This window comes from Scomber japonicus, chromosome 9 (genome assembly GCF_027409825.1).
Source record: "Scomber japonicus isolate fScoJap1 chromosome 9, fScoJap1.pri, whole genome shotgun sequence".
Taxonomy (NCBI): domain Eukaryota; kingdom Metazoa; phylum Chordata; class Actinopteri; order Scombriformes; family Scombridae; genus Scomber; species Scomber japonicus.
The window spans coordinates 345,293-365,292 of NC_070586.1; the positions used below are offsets into that span (position 1 = coordinate 345,293).

Here is a 20,000-nt window from a genome sequence, read left to right on the forward strand (position 1 = left end):
AAGCATTCTGGGATGCAGTTCACCACGCGGGACCGGGACCAGGACCAGTCGGAGAACAACTGTGCGGCGTACTACCAGGGCGCCTGGTGGTACCGGAACTGCCACACCTCCAACCTGAACGGCCAGTACCTGCGGGGGGGCCACGCCTCCTACGCCGACGGGGTCGAGTGGTCCAGCTGGACCGGCTGGCAGTACTCTCTGAGGTTCACCGAGATGAAGATACGCCCCCGGCCCAAACCTGACCTCTGACCCCTGACCCCTGACCCCGGCCTAAACCTGACCTCTGACCCCTGACCCCGGCCCAAACCTGACCTCTGACTCCTGACCTCTGACCCCTGACCTCTGACCTCTGACCCCTGACCCCTGACCCCTGACCTCTGACCCCGGCCCAAACCTGACCTCTGACCCCTGACCCCTGACCTCTGACTTCATCTGTCTGCTTTTAAACTGCACAGTTTTTTAATGATGTGTCTGTTTTGTTTTTGTTGTTCTTACTAATTAAAGAACTTGATCACTGATCGCTGCTTCCTGTTTCCTGTTTCCTGTTTCCTGCTTCCTGCTGATGTTTGGCTTCCAGTACATACCAGTAAATACCAGTACATACCATTACATACCAGTACATACCAGTACATACCAGTACATACCAGTACATACCAGTATATACCATTACATACCAGTACATACCAGTATATACCAGTACATACCAGTACATACCAGTATATACCAGTACATACCAGTACATACCAGTATATACCATTACATACCAGTACATACCAGTACATACCAGTACATACCAGTACATACCAGTATATACCAGTACATACCAGTACATACCAGTATATACCAGTACATACCAGTACATACCAGTACATACCAGTATATACCATTACATACCAGTATATACCATTACATACCAGTATATACCATTACATACCAGTATATACCATTACACACCAGTACATACCAGTACATACCAGTACATACCAGTATATACCAGTACATACCAGTACATACCAGTATATACCAGTACATACCAGTACATACCATTACATACCAGTACATACCAGTATATACCATTACACACCAGTACATACCAGTACATACCAGTATATACCAGTACATACCAGTATATACCAGTACATACCAGTACATACCAGTATATACCAGTACATACCAGTACATACCAGTACATACCAGTATATACCATTACATACCAGTATATACCATTACATACCAGTATATACCATTACATACCAGTACATACCAGTACATACCAGTACATACCAGTACATACCAGTATATACCATTACATACCAGTATATACCATTACATACCAGTATATACCAGTACATACCAGTACATACCAGTACATACCAGTAAATACCATTACATACAAGTACATACCAATATATACCAGTACATACCAGTATATACCAGTATATACCAGTACATACCATTACATACCAGTACATACCATTACATACCATTACATACCAGTACATACCAGTATATACCAGTACATACCAGTACATACCAGTACATACCAGTACATACCAGTATATACCATTACATACCAGTATATACCAGTACATACCAGTAAATACCATTACATACAAGTACATACCAATATATACCATTACATACCATTACATACCAGTATATACCAGTATATACCATTACATACCAGTATATACCATTACACACCAGTACATACCAGTACATACCAGTACATACCATTACATACCAGTATATACCAGTATATACCAGTACATACCAGTACACACCAGTACATACCATTACATACCAGTATATACCAGTATATACCATTACATACCAGTATATACCATTACACACCAGTACATACCAGTACATACCAGTACATACCATTACATACCAGTATATACCAGTACATACCAGTACATACCAGTACATACCAGTATATACCATTACATACCAGTACATACCATTATATACCAGTACATACCAGTACATACCATTACATACCAGTACATACCAGTACATACCAGTAAATACCATTACATACAAGTACATACCAGTACATACCAGTACATACCATTACATACCAGTACATACCAGTATATACCATTACATACCAGTACATACCAGTATATACCATTACATACCAGTATATACCATTACACACCAGTATATACCAGTACATACCATTACATACCAGTACATACCAGTATATACCATTACATACCAGTATATACCATTACACACCAGTACATACCAGTACATACCAGTACATACCAGTACATATCAGTACATACCAGTACATACCAGTACATACCAGTACATACCATTACATACCAGTATATACCAGTACATACCAGTACATACCAGTACATACCAGTATATACCATTACATACCAGTACATACCATTATATACCAGTACATACCAGTACATACCATTACATACCAGTACATACCAGTACATACCAGTAAATACCATTACATACAAGTACATACCAGTACATACCAGTACATACCATTACATACCAGTACATACCAGTATATACCATTACATACCAGTACATACCAGTATATACCATTACATACCAGTATATACCATTACACACCAGTACATACCAGTACATACCAGTACATACCAGTAAATACCATTACATACCAGTACATACCAGTACATACCAGTACATACCAGTAAATACCATTACATACCAGTACATACCATTACATACCAGTACATACCATTACATACCAGTACATACCAGTATATACCAGTACACACCAGTACATACCAGTATATACCAGTACATACCAGTACACACCAGTACATACCAGTATATACCATTACATACCAGTATATACCAGTACATACCAGTACATACCAGTATATACCAGTACGTACCAGTATATACCAGTACGTACCAGTACATACCATTACATACCATTACATACCAGTATATACCAGTATATACCAGTACATACCAGTACATACCAGTATATACCAGTACATAACTGGGTTAACATTTTGCATTTTATTTTGACACACCCACGGACCTAGTGTCGGAGGCGAGGACGTCCTTCTGCTGACGTCAAGACGTAAGATGATGACACAGCCTGCTCCTGCGATTCGCGGGAAAAGTGAAAAATGGCGGCGGGGAAAGTTTGAAGAGAAGCGGCGTGAAGAGAGAGATAGAGAGAGATAGACAGAGAGATAGACAGGCAGAGAGACAGACAGAGAGACAGGACGAGAGATAGACAGAGAGAGAGACAGACAGGACGCGGAGACACAAACACAGCGTCTCTCTGTCCAACCTGTCTGTGGACCGGAGACCGGAGACCGGAGGACGCAGCCCGGATCAGAGCAAGGTGAACATTTACCGTTAACTCTGCTACCGGTACATTACCGTTATACAACCGTTATATTACCATTACATTACCGTTACATTACCAGGTTAATGTACCGGTAATGTACCGGGTTAATCTACCGGGTTTATTTACCGGGTTAATGTACCGGGTTAATCTACCGGTATTGAATCAGTAATGTACCGGGTTAATGTCTCTCTACCTGTCTGTCTCTCTAACCGCCTGTCTGTCTCTCTAACCGGCTGTCTGTCTCTCTAACCACCTGTCTGTCTCTCTAACCACCTGTCTGTCTCTCTGTCTGTCTCTCCAACCGCCTGTCTGTCTCTCTAGTCGCCTGTCTATCTAACCACCTGTCTGTCTCTCTAACCGCCTCTCTGTCTCTCTAACCGCCTGTCTCTCTAACCACCTGTCTGTCTGTCTGTCTCTCTAACAGCCTGTCTGTCTCTCTAGTCGCCTGTCTCTCTAACCACCTGTCTGTCTCTCTAACCGCCTGCCTGTCTCTCTAACCACCTGTCTGTCTCTCTGCAGGATGTATGAGGACCTGATTGAAGCCCTCTGTGGTCTGGAGCCTCAGGTGTCTCCAGGTGGGGGTCGGAGGGGGCGTGGCCTAGAGGAGGACGAGGGGGCGGGGTCTAGTCTGAGTGTGGGACAGTTCGTCCTCTGTCATTGGTCAGATGGACTGTACTACCTGGGCAAGATCCAGAGGGTAATACACACTGTACACAAAATACACACTACACACACTATATACACACTACACACACTATATACACACACACTGTACACAAAATACACACTACACACACTATGTACACACACACTATATACACACTATTACACACAGATTATTAATCTCTGTGCTGTGATTGGTGGATGATGTAATCCCTGTGCTGTGATTGGTGGATGATGTAATCCCTGTGCTGTGATTGGTGGATGATGTAATCCCTGTGCTCTGATTGGTGGACAGGTGAGCCCCCCAAGACAGAGCTGCTTCGTCACGTTTGAAGATAACTCAAAGTTTTGGGTTCTGTGGAAGGACATCCAACACGGTGAGAGTGAGACAGGTTCCAACTCGGTGAGAGTGAGACAGGTTCCAACACGGTGAGAGTGAGACAGGTTCCAACACGGTGAGAGTGAGACAGGTTCCAACACGGTGAGAGTGAGACAGGTTCCAACACGGTGAGAGTGAGACAGGTTATACCACGGTGAGAGTGAGACAGGTTATACCACGGTGAGAGTGAGACAGGTTATACCACGGTGAGACAGGTTCCAACACGGTGAGAGTGAGACAGGTTCCAACACAATGAGAGTGAGACAGGTTATACCACGGTGAGAGTGAGACAGGTTATACCACGGTGAGAGTGAGACAGGTTCCAACACGGTGAGAGTGAGACAGGTTCCAACACGGTGAGAGTGAGACAGGTTCCAACACGGTGAGAGTGAGACAGGTTATACCACTGTGAGAGTGAGACATGTTCCAACACGGTGAGAGTGAGACAGCTTATACCATGGTGAGAGTGAGACAGGTTATATCACGGTGAGAGGGAGACAGGTTCCAACACGGTGAGAGTGAGACAGGTTCCAACACAATGAGAGTGAGACAGGTTCCAACACGGTGAGAGTGAGACAGGTTCCAACGCGGTGAGAATGAGACAGGTTATACCACGGTGAGAGTGAGACAGGTTATACCACGGTGAGAGTGAGACAGGTTATACCACGGTGAGAGTGAGACAGGTTATACCACGGTGAGACAGGTTCCAACACGGTGAGAGTGAGACAGGTTCAAACACAGTGAGAGTGAGACAGGTTATACCACGGTGAGAGTGAGACAGGTTCCAACACAATGAGAGTGAGACAGGTTCCAACACGGTGAGAGTGAGACAGGTTATACCACAGTGAGAGTGAGACAGGTTCCAACACGGTGAGAGTGAGACAGGTTCCAACACGGTGAGAGTGAGACAGGTTATACCACGGTGAGAGTGAGACAGGTTCCAACATGGTGAGAGTGAGACAGGTTCTAACACGGTGAGAGTGAGACAGGTTATACCACGGTGAGAGTGAGACAGGTTATACCACGGTGAGAGTGAGAAAGGTTATACCACGATGAGAGTGAGACAGGTTCCAACACGGTGAGAGTGAGACAGGTTCCAACACGGTGAGAGTGAGACAGGTTCCAACACGGTGAGAGTGAGACAGGTTATACCACAGTGAGAGTGAGACAGGTTCCAACACGGTGAGAGTGAGACAGGTTCCAACACGGTGAGAGTGAGACAGGTTATACCATGGTGAGAATGAGACAGGTTCCAACACAATGAGAGTGAGACAGGTTCCAACACAATGAGAGTGAGACAGGTTCCAACACAATGAGAGTGAGACAGGTTATACCATGGTGAGAATGAGACAGGTTCCAACACAATGAGAGTGAGACAGGTTCCAACACAATGAGAGTGAGACAGGTTCCAACACAATGAGAGTGAGACAGGTTCCAACACAATGAGAGTGAGACGGGTTCCAACACAATGAGAGTGAGACAGGTTCCAACACGGTGAGAGTGAGACAGGTGAGAGTGAGACAGGTTCCAACACGGTGAGAGTGAGACAGGTTCCAACACGGTGAGAGTGAGACAGGTTCCAACACGGTGAGAGTGAGACAGGTTCCAACACGGTGAGAGTGAGACAGGTTATACCACGGTGAGAGTGAGACAGGTTCCAACACGGTAAAAGGGACACAGGTTATACCACGGTGAGAGTGAGACAGGTTATAACACATTGAGAGTGAGACAAGTTATAACACGTGAGAGTGAGACAGGTTCCAACACGGTGAGAGTGAGACAGGTTCCAACACGGTGAGAGTGAGACAGGTTCCAACACGGTGAGAATGAGACAGTCTCTCCTCCCTGCTGCTGCCTGTCTACCTGTCTGTCTCTACTTGTCTGTCTTTCTGTGTCTCTACCTGTCTGTCTGTGTCTCTACCTGTCTGTGTCTCTACCTGTCAATCACAGCCTGTTATCCAATCACGTTACAGCTGGAGTGCCAGGGGAGGAGCCTCGTTGCTCTGTGTGTCGGGAGGCGGGGCCAAACTGTGACAGCCAATCAAATCAAAGCAACCAGATCCTGATCTGCGGGAAGTGCGGCATCGGTGAGTGATGATGCTGCTCCTCACACAAGAACAGGAAGTAGGTCACACAAGAACAGGAAGTAGGCCTGAGAACGGGATTAATCCAGCGTGGTAGTTAGTCATCCACGGCCTGAGAACGAGATTAATCCAGCGTGGTAGTTAGTCATCCACGGCCTGAGAACGGGATTACTCCAGCGTGGTAGTTAGTCATCCACGGCCTGAGAACGGGATTACTCCAGCGTGGTAGTTAGTCATCCGCGGCCTGAGAACGGGATGATTAATCCAGCGTGGTAGTTAGTCATCCACGGCCTGAGAACGGGATTAATCCAGCGTGGTAGTTAGTCATCCACGGCCTGAGAACGAGATGATTAATCCAGCGTGGTAGTTAGTCATCCACGGCCTGAGAACGAGATTAATCCAGCGTGGTAGTTAGTCATCCACGGCCTGAGAACGGGATTAATCCAGCGTGGTAGTTAGTCATCCACGGCCTGAGAACGGGATGATTAATCCAGCGTGGTAGTTAGTCATCCACGGCCTGAGAACGGGATTAATCCAGCGTGGTAGTTAGTCATCCACGGCCTGAGAACGAGATTAATCCAGCGTGGTAGTTAGTCATCCACGGCCTGAGAACGGGATTACTCCAGCGTGGTAGTTAGTCATCCACGGCCTGAGAACGGGATTAATCCAGCGTGGTAGTTAGTCATCCACGGCCTGAGAACGGGATTAATCCAGCGTGGTAGTTAGTCATCCACGGCCTGAGAACGGGATTAATCCAGCGTGGTAGTTAGTCATCCACGGCCTGAGAACGGGATTACTCCAGCGTGGTAGTTAGTCATCCACGGCCTGAGAACGGGATGATTAATCCAGCGTGGTAGTTAGTCATCCACGGCCTGAGAACGAGATTAATCCAGCGTGGTAGTTAGTCATCCACGGCCTGAGAACGGGATTAATCCAGCGTGGTAGTTAGTCATCCACGGCCTGAGAACGGGATTAATCCAGCGTGGTAGTTAGTCATCCACGGCCTGAGAACGGGATTAATCCAGCGTGGTAGTTAGTCATCCACGGCCTGAGAACGAGATTAATCCAGCGTGGTAGTTAGTCATCCACGGCCTGAGAACGGGATTAATCCAGCGTGGTAGTTAGTCATCCACGGCCTGAGAACGGGATTAATCCAGCGTGGTAGGTAGTCATCCACGGCCTGAGCGCGGGCATGTGCCAGCAGGCTTAACATCATCAATCAGCTGACAGTAATTTGTTCTCTTCCTGTCAGGTTTCCATCAGCAGTGCCACGTTCCTCCTGTAGAGGGCAGCAGTGTGGTCAGCCCCTGGTTCTGCCGCCGCTGCGTCTTCGCCCTGGCTGTCCGGGTAACACCAGTACTACCAGTACTACCAGTAACACCAGTACTACCAGTAACACCAGTACTACCAGTACTACCAGTAACAACAGTATTACCAGTAACACCAGTACTACCAGTAACACCAGTAACACCAATACTACAGTACTACCAGTACTACCAGTAACACCAGTACTACCAGTACTACCAGTAACACCAGTACTACCAGTAACACCAGTAACACCAGTACTACCAGTAACACCAGTACTACCAGTAACACCAGTAACACCAGTACTACCAGTAACACCAGTACTACCAGTACTACAGTACTACCAGTAACATCAGTAACACCAGTACTACCAGTACTACCAGTAACACCAGTAACACCAATACTACAGTACTACCAGTAACACCAGTACCACCAGTACTACAGTAACACCAGTACTACCAGTAACACCAGTAACACCAGTAACACCAGTACTACAGTACTACCAGTAACATCAGTAACACCAGTAACATCAATACTACCAGTAACACCAGTTGAAGTATACTACAGTGGTTATGCTATAGTAACGGTTGCCACGGTAACAGTGATATTACAGTGGTTGTGCTATAGTAACGGTTGCCACGGTAACAGTGATATTACAGTGGTTGCGCTACAGTAACGGTTGCCACGGTAACAGTGATATTGCAGTGGTTGTGCCACAGTAACGGTTGCCACGGTAACAGTGCTGTCTCCCCACAGAAAGGCGGGGCTCTGAAGAAGGGGCCAATCAGCAGAGCTCTGTCGGCCATGAAGCAGGTGCTGTCCTATCACCTGGACTCTCTGGACTGGGACTCGCAGCACCGGACCAATCAGCAGCAGTGTTACTGCTACTGTGGAGGCCCCGGAGAGTAAGCCGACCAATCACAGACACACACACTGGAGAGAACCCACCCAGGGTTCTACGTTCTACCTGCTGATCTGTGTGTTGTGGTTCTACGTTCTACCTGCTGATCTGTGTGTTGTGGTTCTATGTTCTATCTGCTGATCTGTGTGTTGTGGTTCTATGTTCTACCTGCTGATCTGTGTGATGTGGTTCTATGTTCTACCTGCTGATCTGTGTGATGTGGTTCTATGCTCTACCTGTTGATCTGTGTGATGTGGTTCTATGTTCTACCTGTTGATCTGTGTGATGTGGTTCTATGCTGATCTGTGTGATGTGGTTCTATGCTGATCTGTGTGATGTGGTTCTACCTGCTGATCTGTGTGTTGTGGTTCTATGCTGATCTGTGTGTTGTGGTTCTATGTTCTACCTGCTGATCTGTGTGTTGTGGTTCTACCTGCTGATCTGTGTGTTGTGGTTCTATGCTGATCTGTGTGATGTGGTTCTATGTTCTACCTGCTGATCTGTGTGTTGTGGTTCTATGTTCTACCTGCTGATCTGTGTGATGTGGTTCTATGTTCTACCTGTTGATCTGTGTGTTGCGGTTCTATGTTCAACCTGCTGATCTGTGTGTTGTGGTTCTATGTTCTACCTGCTGATCTGTGTGTTGTGGTTCTATGTTCTACCCGCTGATCTGTGTGATGTGGTTCTATGTTCTACCTGCTGATCTGTGTGATGTGGTTCTATGTTCTACCTGCTGATCTGTGTGATGTGGTTCTATGCTGATCTGTGTGTTGTGGTTCTATGTTCTACCTGCTGATCTGTGTGTTGTGGTTCTATGCTGATCTATGTGTTGTGGTTCTATGCTGATCTGTGTGTTGTGGTTCTATGCTGATCTGTGTGTTGTGGTTTTATGTTCTACCTGCTGATCTGTGTGTTGTGGTTCTATGTTCTACCTGTTGATCTGTGTGTTGTGGTTCTATGTTCTACCTGCTGATCTGTGTGATGTGGTTCTATGTGTTGTGGTTCTACCTGCTGATCTGTGTGTTGTGGTTCTATGTTCTACCTGCTGATCTGTGTGTTGTGGTTCTATGTTCTACCTGCTGATCTGTGTGTTGTGGTTCTATGTTCAACCTGCTGATCTGTGTGTTGTGGTTCTATGTTCTACCTGCTGATCTGTGTGTTGTGGTTCTATGCTGATCTGTGTTGTGGTTCTATGCTGATCTATGTGTTGTGGTTCTATGCTGATCTATGTGTTGTGGTTCTATGCTGATCTGTGTGTTGTGGTTCTATGCTGATCTGTGTGTTGTGGTTCTATGTTCTACCTGCTGATCTGTGTGATGTGGTTCTATGCTCTACCTGCTGATCTGTGTGTTGTGGTTCTATGCTGATCTGTGTGTTGTGGTTCTATGCTGATCTGTGTGTTGTGGTTCTATGTTCTACCTGCTTATCTGTGTGTTGTGGTTCTATGTTCTACCTGCTGATCTGTGTGTTGTGGTTCTATGTTCTACCTGCTTATCTGTGTGTTGTGGTTCTATGTTCTACCTGCTGATCTGTGTGATGTGGTTCTATGTTCTACCTGCTGATCTGTGTGTTGTGGTTCTATGTTCTACCTGCTGATCTGTGTGTTGTGGTTCTATGTTCTACCTGCTGATCTGTGTGTTGTGGTTCTATGTTCTACCTGCTGATCTATGTTTTGTGGTTCTATGCTGATCTGTGTGATGTGGTTCTATGTTCTACCTGCTGATCTGTGTGATGTGGTTCTATGTTCTACCTGCTGATCTGTGTGTTGTGGTTCTATGCTGATCTGTGTGTTGTGGTTCTATGTTCTATCTGCTGATCTGTGTGTTGTGGTTCTATGCTGATTTATGTGTTGTGGTTCTATGTGTTGTGGTTCTAGGTGGTACCTGAAGATGCTGCAGTGCTTCCGATGCCAGCAGTGGTTCCATGAAGCGTGTACTCAGTGTCTGCAGGAGTCCATGATGTTTGGAGACCGGTGAGTCAGGGTTAGGGTTCTCCGTGTTTGACACTTCCTGTTAGTCCTGCGCTGACGTTCCGTGTTCTCCGCAGGTTCTACCTCTTCATGTTAGTCCTGCGCTGACGTTCCTGTTCTCCGTGTTTGACACTTCCTGTTAGTCCTGCGCTGACGTTCCGTGTTCTCCGTGTTTGACACTTCCTGTTAGTCGTGCGCTGACGTTCCGTGTTCTCCGTGTTTGACACTTCCTGTTAGTCCTGCACTGACGTTCCGTGTTCTCCGTGCAGAGACACTTCCTGTTAGTCCTGCACTGACGTTCCGTGTTCTCCGCAGGTTCTACCTCTTCATGTTAGTCCTGCGCTGACGTTCCTGTTCTCCGTGTTTGACACTTCCTGTTAGTCCTGCGCTGACGTTCTGTGTTCTCCGTGTTTGACACTTCCTGTTAGTCCTGCGCTGACGTTCTGTGTTCTCCGTGTTTGACACTTCCTGTTAGTCCTGCGCTGACGTTCTGTGTTCTCCGTGTTTGACACTTCCTGTTAGTCCTGCGCTGACGTTCCGTGTTCTCCGCAGGTTCTACCTCTTCCTGTTAGTCCTGCGCTGACGTTCCGTGTTCTCCGCAGGTTCTACCTCTTCCTGTTAGTCCTGCGCTGACGTTCCGTGTTCTCCGTGTTTGACACTTCATGTTAGTCCTGCGTTGACGTTCCGTGTTTGACACTTCATGTTAGTCCTGCGCTGACGTTCCGTGTTCTCCGCAGGTTCTACCTCTTCCTGTTAGTCCTGCACTGACGTTCCGTGTTCTCCGTGTTTGACACTTCCTGTTAGTCCTGCACTGACGTTCCGTGTTCTCCGTGTTTGACACTTCCTGTTAGTCCTGCACTGACGTTCCGTGTTCTCCGTGTTCTCCGTGTTTGACACTTCCTGTTAGTCCTGCACTGACGTTCCGTGTTCTCCGTGTTTGACACTTCATGTTAGTCCTGCGCTGACGTTCCGTGTTCTCCGTGTTTGACACTTCCTGTTAGTCCTGCGCTGACGTTCCGTGTTCTCCGCAGGTTCTACCTCTTCCTGTTAGTCGTGCGCTGACGTTCCGTGTTCTCCGCAGGTTCTACCTCTTCATGTTAGTCCTGCGCTGACGTTCCGTGTTCTCCGCAGGTTCTACCTCTTCCTGTTAGTCCTGCGCTGACGTTCCGTGTTCTCCGCAGGTTCTACCTCTTCCTGTTAGTCCTGCGCTGACGTTCCGTGTTCTCCGCAGGTTCTACCTCTTCATGTTAGTCCTGCGCTGACGTTCCGTGTTCTCCGCAGGTTCTACCTCTTCATGTGCTCGGTCTGTAACAAAGGCTCGGAGTACGTGCGCCGGCTGTCCCTGAGGTGGGTGGACGTGGTTCACCTGGTTCTCTACAACCTGTCCGTCAGCAGCAAGAAGAAATACTTTGAGATGGACGAGATCCTGGCCTTCGTCTCCGCCAACTGGGACCACCTACAGCTGGGCAAGGTACCACAACCAGAACCAGCTCAGAACCAGCACAGAACCAGAACCAGAACCAGCTCAGAACCAGAACCAGAACCAGCACAGAACCAGAACCAGAACCAGCACAGAACCAGCACAGGTTAGGGTTAGGGTCTGGTTAGGGATCCTGGCCTTCGTCTCCGCCAACTGGGACCACCTACAGCTGGGCAAGGTACCAGAACCAGAACCAGAACCAGAACCCAGCACAGAACCAGCACAGAACCAGAACCAGCTCAGAACCAGAACCAGCTCAGAACCAGCTCAGAACCAGAACCAGAATAGAACCAGAACCAGCTCAGAACCGGAACAGAACCAGCACAGAATCAGAACCAGCTCAGAACCAGAACCAGCACAGCACAGAACAGCACAGAACCAGAACCAGCTCAGAACCAGCACAAAACCAGAACCAGAACCAGCACAGAACCAGCACAGAAACAGAACCAGAACCAGCACACTACCCCTAGCCCCTAACCCCTCTACCCCTAGCCCCTCTACCCCTAACCCTCTACCCCTAACCCTCTACCCCTAACCCTAGCCCCTCTACCCCTAACCCCTCTACCCCTAACCCTCTACCCCTAACCCTCTACCCCTAACCCTAGCCCCTCTACCCCTAACCCCTCTACCCCTAACCCCTCTACCCCTAACCCTAGCCCCTCTACCCCTAACCCCTCTACCCCTAACCCTAGCCCCTCTACCCCTAGCCCCTCTACCCCTAACCCTAACCCCTCTACCCCTAACCCTAGCCCCTCTACCCCTAACCCTAGCCCCTCTACCCCTAACCCTCTACCCCTAACCCCTCTACCCCTAGCCCTCTACCCCTAGCCCCTCTACCCCTAACCCTAGCCCCTCTACCCCTAACCCTAGCCCCTAACCCTCTACCCCTAACCCTAGCCCCTCTACCCCTCTAACCCTAGCCCCTCTACCCCTCTAACCCTAGCCCCTAACCCTCTACCCCTAACCCCTCTACCCCTCTAACCCTAGCCCCTCTACCCCTCTAACCCTAGCCCCTAACCCTCTACCCCTCTAACCCTAGCCCCTCTACCCCTCTAACCCTAGCCCCTAACCCTCTACCCCTAACCCTAGCACCTCTACCCCTAGCCCCTCTACCCCTCTACCCCTAGCCCCTCTACCCCTCTAACCCTAACCCCTCTACCCCTCTACCCCTAACCCCTCTACCCCTCTACCCCTAACCCCTCTACCCCTAACCCCTCTACCCCTCTACCCCTAACCCCTCTACCCCTAACCCCTCTACCCCTAACCCCTGTACCCCTAACCCTAGCCCCTCTACCCCTAACCCTCTACCCCTAACCCCTCTACCCCTAGCCCCTCTACCCCTCTACCCCTAACCCCTCTACCCCTAACCCCTGTACCCCTAACCCTAGCCCCTCTACCCCTAACCCTCTACCCCTAACCCCTCTACCCCTAACCCCTCTACCCCTAACCCTCTACCCCTAACCCTAGCCCCTCTACCCCTAACCCCTCTACCCCTAACCCTCTACCCCTAACCCCTGTACCCCTAACCCTCTACCCCTAACCCTCTACCCCTAGCCCCTCTACCCCTAACCCCTCTACCCCTCTACCCCTAACCCCTCTACCCCTCTACCCCTAACCCCTCTACCCCTAACCCCTCTACCCCTAACCCCTGTACCCCTAACCCTAGCCCCTCTACCCCTAACCCTCTACCCCTAACCCTCTACCCCTAACCCTAGCCCCTCTACCCCTAACCCCTCTACCCCTAACCCTCTACCCCTAACCCTAGCCCCTCTACCCCTAGCCCCTCTACCCCTACCCCTAACCCTCTACCCCTAACCCTAGCCCCTCTACCCCTAACCCCTCTACCCCTAACCCTAGCCCCTCTACCCCTAACCCTAGCCCCTCTACCCCTAACCCTCTACCCCCCTACCCCTAACCCTAGCCCCTCTACCCCTAACCCTAGCCCTCTACCCCTACCCCTCTACCCCTAACCCCTCTACCCCTAACCCCTGTACCCCTAACCCCTCTACCCCTAACCCTAGCCCCTCTACCCCTAACCCTCTACCCCTAACCCTAGCCCCTCTACCCCTAACCCCTCTACCCCTAACCCCCCTACCCCTAACCCTAGCCCCTCTAACCGGTTCCATCTGGGTTAGGGTCTCAGGGTTGCTGTGGTTAAAGTAATGATCACATGATTTAAATCCACCTGTCTGTCTCTCTCTCATCTGTCTGTCTCTCTCTCACCTCTCTCACCTGTCTGTCTCTCTCACCTGTCTCTCTCTCTCACCTGTCTCTCTCTCACCTGTCTGTCTCTCTCACCTGTCTCTCTCTCTCACCTGTCTCACACCCACCTGTCTGTCTCTCTCACCTGTCTGTGTCTCTCTCTCACCTGTCTCTCTCTCTCACCTGTCTGTGTCTCTCTCTCACCTGTCTCTCTCTCTCACCTGTCTGTGTCTCTCTCTCACCTGTCTCTCTCTCTCTCACCTGTCTGTGTCTCTCTCTCCTGTCTGTCTCTCTCCTGTCTCTCTCTCTCACCTGTCTCACTCTCTCACCTGTCTCTCTCTCTCTCTCACCTGTCCCTCTCTCTCACCTGTCTCTCTCTCTCTCACCTGTCTCTCTCACCTGTCTCTCTCTCACCTGTCTCACTCTCTCACCTGTCTCTCTCTCTCTCTCACCTGTCTCACTCTCTCACCTGTCTCTCTCTCTCTCTCACCTGTCCCTCTCTCTCACCTGTCTCTCTCTCTCTCACCTGTCTCTCTCACCTGTCTCTCTCTCACCTGTCTGTCTCTCTCACCTGTCTCTCTCTCTCACCTGTCCCTCTCTCTCACCTGTCTCTCTCTCTCACCTGTCCCTCTCTCTCACCTGTCTCTCTCTCTCTCTCACCTGTCTCTCTCTCTCTCTCACCTGTCCCTCTCTCTCACCTGTCTCTCTCTCTCTCACCTGTCCCTCTCTCTCACCTGTCTCTCTCTCACCTGTCTCTCTCTCACCTCTCTCACCTGTCTCTCTCTCTCTCACCTGTCTCTCTCTCTCACCTACCTGTCTGTCTCTCTCACCTGTCTGTCTCTCTCACCTGTCTCTCTCTCTCACCTGTCTCTCTCTCACCTGTCTGTCTCTCTCTCACCTGTCTCTCTCTCAGCTGTCTAACACGCCTCCCGCTGAACGACCTCAGCTGCTGCTGGACGCTCTGAACAAATACAAGAGCAAGTAAGGACTCACTGTGTGTGTGTGTGTGTGTGTGTGTGTGTGTGTGTGTGTGTGTATCTACAGTGTGTGTGTGTGTGTATCTACAGTGTGTGTGTGTGTGTGTGTATCTACAGTGTGTGTGTGTGTGTGTGTGTGTATCTACACTGTGTGTTTGTGTGTGTGTGTGTGTGTGTATCTACACTGTGTGTTTGTGTGTGTGTGTGTGTGTGTATCTACTGTGAGTGTGTGTGTGTATCTACACTGTGTGTGTATCTACAGTGTGTGTGTGTGTGTGTGTGTATCTACACTGTGTGTTTGTGTGTGTGTGTGTATCTACACTGTGTTTGTGTGTGTGTGTGTATCTACACTGTGTGTGTGTGTGTGTGTATCTACACTGTGTGTGTGTGTGTGTGTGTGTGTGTATCTACTGTGTGTGTGTGTGTGTGTGTGTGTGTGTGTATCTACACTGTGTGTGTGTGTGTGTGTGTGTGTGTATCTACTGTGTGTGTGTGTGTATCTACAGTGTGTGTGTATCTACAGTGTGTGTGTGTGTGTGTGTGTGTGTGTGTATCTACAGTGTGTGTTTGTGTGTCCAGGTTTCTGTGTGGGAAGGAGATAAAGAAGAGGAAGTGCATCTTCCGTCTGAGGAATCGCGTCCCTCCCAACCCCCCCACCAAGCTGTTCCCGGAGCGCGCTCAGAGCGACGGAGGCCGAGGTCTGAAGAAGGGCGTGGCCAGGAACAGGTCTGTAGTCCTAAAACCAGGAACTGACCCCGTTTGTAGTCCTAAAACCAGGAACTGACCCCGTTTGTAGTCCTAAAACCAGGAACTGATCCCGTTTGTAGTCCTAAAACCAGGAACTGATCCCGTTTGTAGTCCTAAAACCAGGAACTGACCCCGTTTGTAGTCCTAAAACCAGGAACTGATCCCGTTTGTAGTCCTAAAACCAGGAACTGATCCCGTTTGTAGTCCTAAAACCAGGAAGAGATCCCGTTTGTAGTCCTAAAACCAGGAAGTGATCCCGTTTGTAGTCCTTAAACCTGTTTGGCTTTTTAATGTTCACGGTTTTAAACTTTAACCCGTGTGTGTGTGTGTGTGTGTGTGTGTGTGTGTGTGTGTGTGTGTGTGTGTGTGTGTGTGTGTGTGTGTGTGTGTGTGTGTGTGTGTGTGTGTGTGTGTGTGTGTGTGTGTGTGTGTGTGTGTGTGTGTGTGTAGTGCTTCAGCAGAGAGGAGGAAGAGGAAGTCCAAGTGGCTGCTAGAAGATGCCATTCCTAATGTAAGATCTTAGTGTGTGTGTGTGTGTGTAAGATGTTTATGTGTTTGTAACGTGTGTGTAACATGTTTCTCTGTGTTTCTCTGTGTGTGTGTGTGTGTGTGTGTGTGTGTGTGTAGAGCGAGCTCTCCTGCAGTTGGACGTCTAACCATCACATGGCGAACATCTTTGATTTCACTCTGGACGAACTGCAGAGTCTGAAGAGGTGAGACTGATCACTGATCACTACACTGATCACTGATCACTGATCACTACACTGATCACTGATCACTGATCACTACACTGATCACTGATCACTGATCACTACACTGATCACTGATCACTGATCACTGATCACTACACTGATCACTGATCACTACACTGATCACTGATCACTGATCACTGATCACTACACTGATCACTGATCACTACACTGATCACTACACTGATCACTACACTGATCACTACACTGATCACTGATCACTACACTGATCACTACACTGATCACTGATCACTGATCACTACACTGATCACTGATCACTACACTGATCACTACACTGATCACTGATCACTGATCACTACACTGATCACTACACTGATCACTGATCACAGCATGGATATTAACATCTGACTCCTCCTCCTCCCCCCCCCCCCCCCTCCTCCTCCTCCTCCTCCTCCTCCCCCCCCCCCCCCCCCCCCTTCTCCTCCTCAGTAGCTCCAGTAGAACAGTGAGTATTGATCAGGACTCCACTGATGCGTCTACTTCAGGTTCTGCTTCTACCAGCGCCTCCTATCACTTCAGGTAAGAGCACCTCCTCAGCACCTCCTCAGCTCCTAACCCTGACACAACCAGTCCATCTCTGACCTCTGACCTCTGTCCTCAGGAGGAGGGTGGGCAGCAGGAAGAGGAAGTTGCCTAGCAACAGCTACAGCCAGTGGGCCAATCACAGCGAGGCAGGGGAGGAGCCTGTTGGGATGCTGGAGGACCCAGAATCATCAGACCCCTCCCACTTCCTGTCAGACCCCTCCCAGCTGCCCTCTGACTCCTCCCACCTCCACTCCTCCATCTCCTCGTACTTCGGCGTGTCGGGCCGGCTGACCAACGGGGAGCGGTACCAGGTGCTGGCTCGGCGGGTCACGGCTCAGGGGACGGTCCAGTACCTGCTGGAGTGGGAGGGGACGACGCCTTATTAGCCCAGCTTTGATTCCTCTTCCTCACGCGATTGGTCCCCTGTTACATGTTTCCATGACAACAGCTGTGTTCATGTTGTTGTTTTTAAATGTTTACAGTCCAAGACGGTTTTATTTTATTTTACTTTTCAACCTGTTTAGTCGTAAGTTGCCTAGCAACAACTTCTTAAACAAAAAGGAGTCGCACACAAGTCCCTGATCTGTTAGTTCACCTGTCCCACATTCACCTGTCCCACATAACGCAGGCTCACCTGTCCCACATTCACCTGTCCCATATAACGCAGGCTCACCTGTCCCACATTCACCTGTCCCACATAACGCAGGCTCACCTGTCCCACATTCACCTGTCCCACATAACGCAGGTTCACCTGTCCCACATTCACCTGTCCCACATTCACCTGTCCCACATTCACCAGTTCCACATTCACCAGTCCCACATAACGCAGGCTCACCTGTCCCACATTCACCTGTCCCACATTCACCTGTCCCACACCCACCACGTCCTGCAGGTTATTTCAGAGGAAGCAGGAATCAAAGCTGCGGATGTGTATAACAGTATTTAGAGAGAACATTTTAAACCAACCAAAGAACACGTCGTGTGTTTGTGATGTAGTATTATGGTCTGTACGTCAGTAGAAGTTTCTTCTTCTGTCAAAACAAACATTTCTTCTTCTCTGATGTAAAACAGTCAGAATCTGCTGTCAGACAGCTCGCTGCTCCACCTCACCTGCTGCTCTCATCACTCCACCTGTGACATCACAGCCTCACCTGTGACATCACAGCCACACCTGTGACATCACAGCTTGTGGCTGTGACATTTATGTGCCAACAGTCAGTTTTGTTAAAGATCAGCTGTTCAAACTGTTTGGAGACAAAAACTGATTTGAGAATCCAGAAACGTTAAACATTAAACTGACATTAAACTTTCACACTGACGTTAAACGGAGACTCCCACCTGATGATGTCATGTGTGATGTCACAGTGGGGTCAGAGGTCATCAGTTCACTTTGGAAACTCAGCAGCTGTTCCGGAGCTTTTGATCGTATCTCATGATCTTCCTCTGTCAAGTTTCCAAAGATGGAGGTGAGGAGGAGGAAGATCATGTGATGTCACTGAAAGCTCTGCAGCAGCTACTAAATGAACTCAAGCTGCACTTACTGAGCTGGAGCTTTCTGTCATGTCCCACTTGCTTCTTCAGCAGTTAGTAAGTGAGCCTTGAGTCACAGCAGCTCTGATTGGTTAGTTTTCTTGCACTATGGTCATGCTCAGTATCTATGCAAACCGGCCAAACACCCCCCCCCCCCCCCCCCCCCCCCCAATGATCCATCAGAGCGATTGATCAGCGATCAGAAGCCTCGATAATCAATATGAATGTTCATGAGAGTTTAGCTCAAAGCTAACAGAGCCCATTGGTTTGAATGAGGAATGCTAAAGGAGCCCATTGGTTTGAATGAGGAATGCTAACGGAGCCCATTGGTTTGAATGAGGAATGCTAACGGAGCCCATTGGTTTGAATGAGGAATGCTAACGGAACCCATTGGTTTGAATGAGGAATGCTAACGGAGCCCATTGGTTTGAATGAGGAATGCTAACGGAGCCCATTGGTTTGAATGAGGAATGCTAACGGAGCCCATTGGTTTGAATGAGGAATGCTAACGGAGCCCATTGGTTTGAATGAGGAATGCTAACGGAGCCCATTGGTTTGAATGAGGAATGCTAACGGTCTCCCAGACGTTAAACTGTCACTCTGTCACTTTAAATCTGCAGATGCTCCCTGCTACCATGGTAACCATACTCTTCTCTCATTGGCTTGTTCCACGGTTGTTTTGATCATGTGACTGTATGTATGTTTGCCTTTTGTTCTGGCTCAGCTGACCAATCAGCTGCCAGCATTCTTTGGAATAAAAAAAAAACTGTCTGACCTTTGACCCTGTGTGTGTGTGTGTTACTCTGTGTGTTACACTGTGTGTGTGTGTGTGTGTGTGTGTGTGTGTGTGTGGATGGAGGTGAGCCAGCTGACCAGCTGCACACAGTCCTAACCCTGACCCTGACCCTCTCCACACAGTCCTAACCCTGACCCTCTCCACACAGTCCTGACCCTGACCCTCTCCACACAGTCCTGACCCTGACCCTCTCCACACAGTCCTGACCCTGACCCTCTCCACACAGTCCTGACCCTGACCCTCTCCACACAGTCCTGACCCTGACCCTCTCCACACAGTCCTGACCCTGACCCTCTCCACACAGTCCT

At 49.0% G+C, this 20,000-nt stretch overlaps 2 protein-coding genes across 2 annotated transcripts in view; both read left to right on the forward strand.

Annotated features, from left to right (window-relative positions):
• Nucleotides 1-249, forward strand: part of LOC128364205 (fibrinogen C domain-containing protein 1-like) — a 16,604-nt gene extending 16,355 nt beyond the window's left edge. Inside the window, exon 11 of the mRNA XM_053324742.1 lies at nucleotides 1-249. This exon is cut by the window's left edge and continues 14 nt beyond it. Coding sequence (XP_053180717.1) covers nucleotides 1-249 — 249 coding nt within the window.
• Nucleotides 250-3,884: 3,635 nt separating this feature from the next.
• Nucleotides 3,885-18,149, forward strand: phf19 (PHD finger protein 19). The gene is made up of 13 exons (XM_053325867.1): nucleotides 3,885-4,061; nucleotides 4,323-4,404; nucleotides 6,380-6,493; nucleotides 7,743-7,837; nucleotides 8,552-8,700; nucleotides 10,573-10,668; nucleotides 11,947-12,136; nucleotides 15,261-15,328; nucleotides 15,904-16,050; nucleotides 16,522-16,582; nucleotides 16,699-16,784; nucleotides 17,271-17,360; nucleotides 17,443-18,149. The coding sequence occupies exons 1-13, from the start codon at nucleotides 3,885-3,887 to the stop codon at nucleotides 17,750-17,752; spliced, it is 1,665 nt and encodes a 554-aa protein (XP_053181842.1). The 3' UTR covers nucleotides 17,753-18,149.
• Nucleotides 18,150-20,000: the final 1,851 nt, after the last annotated feature.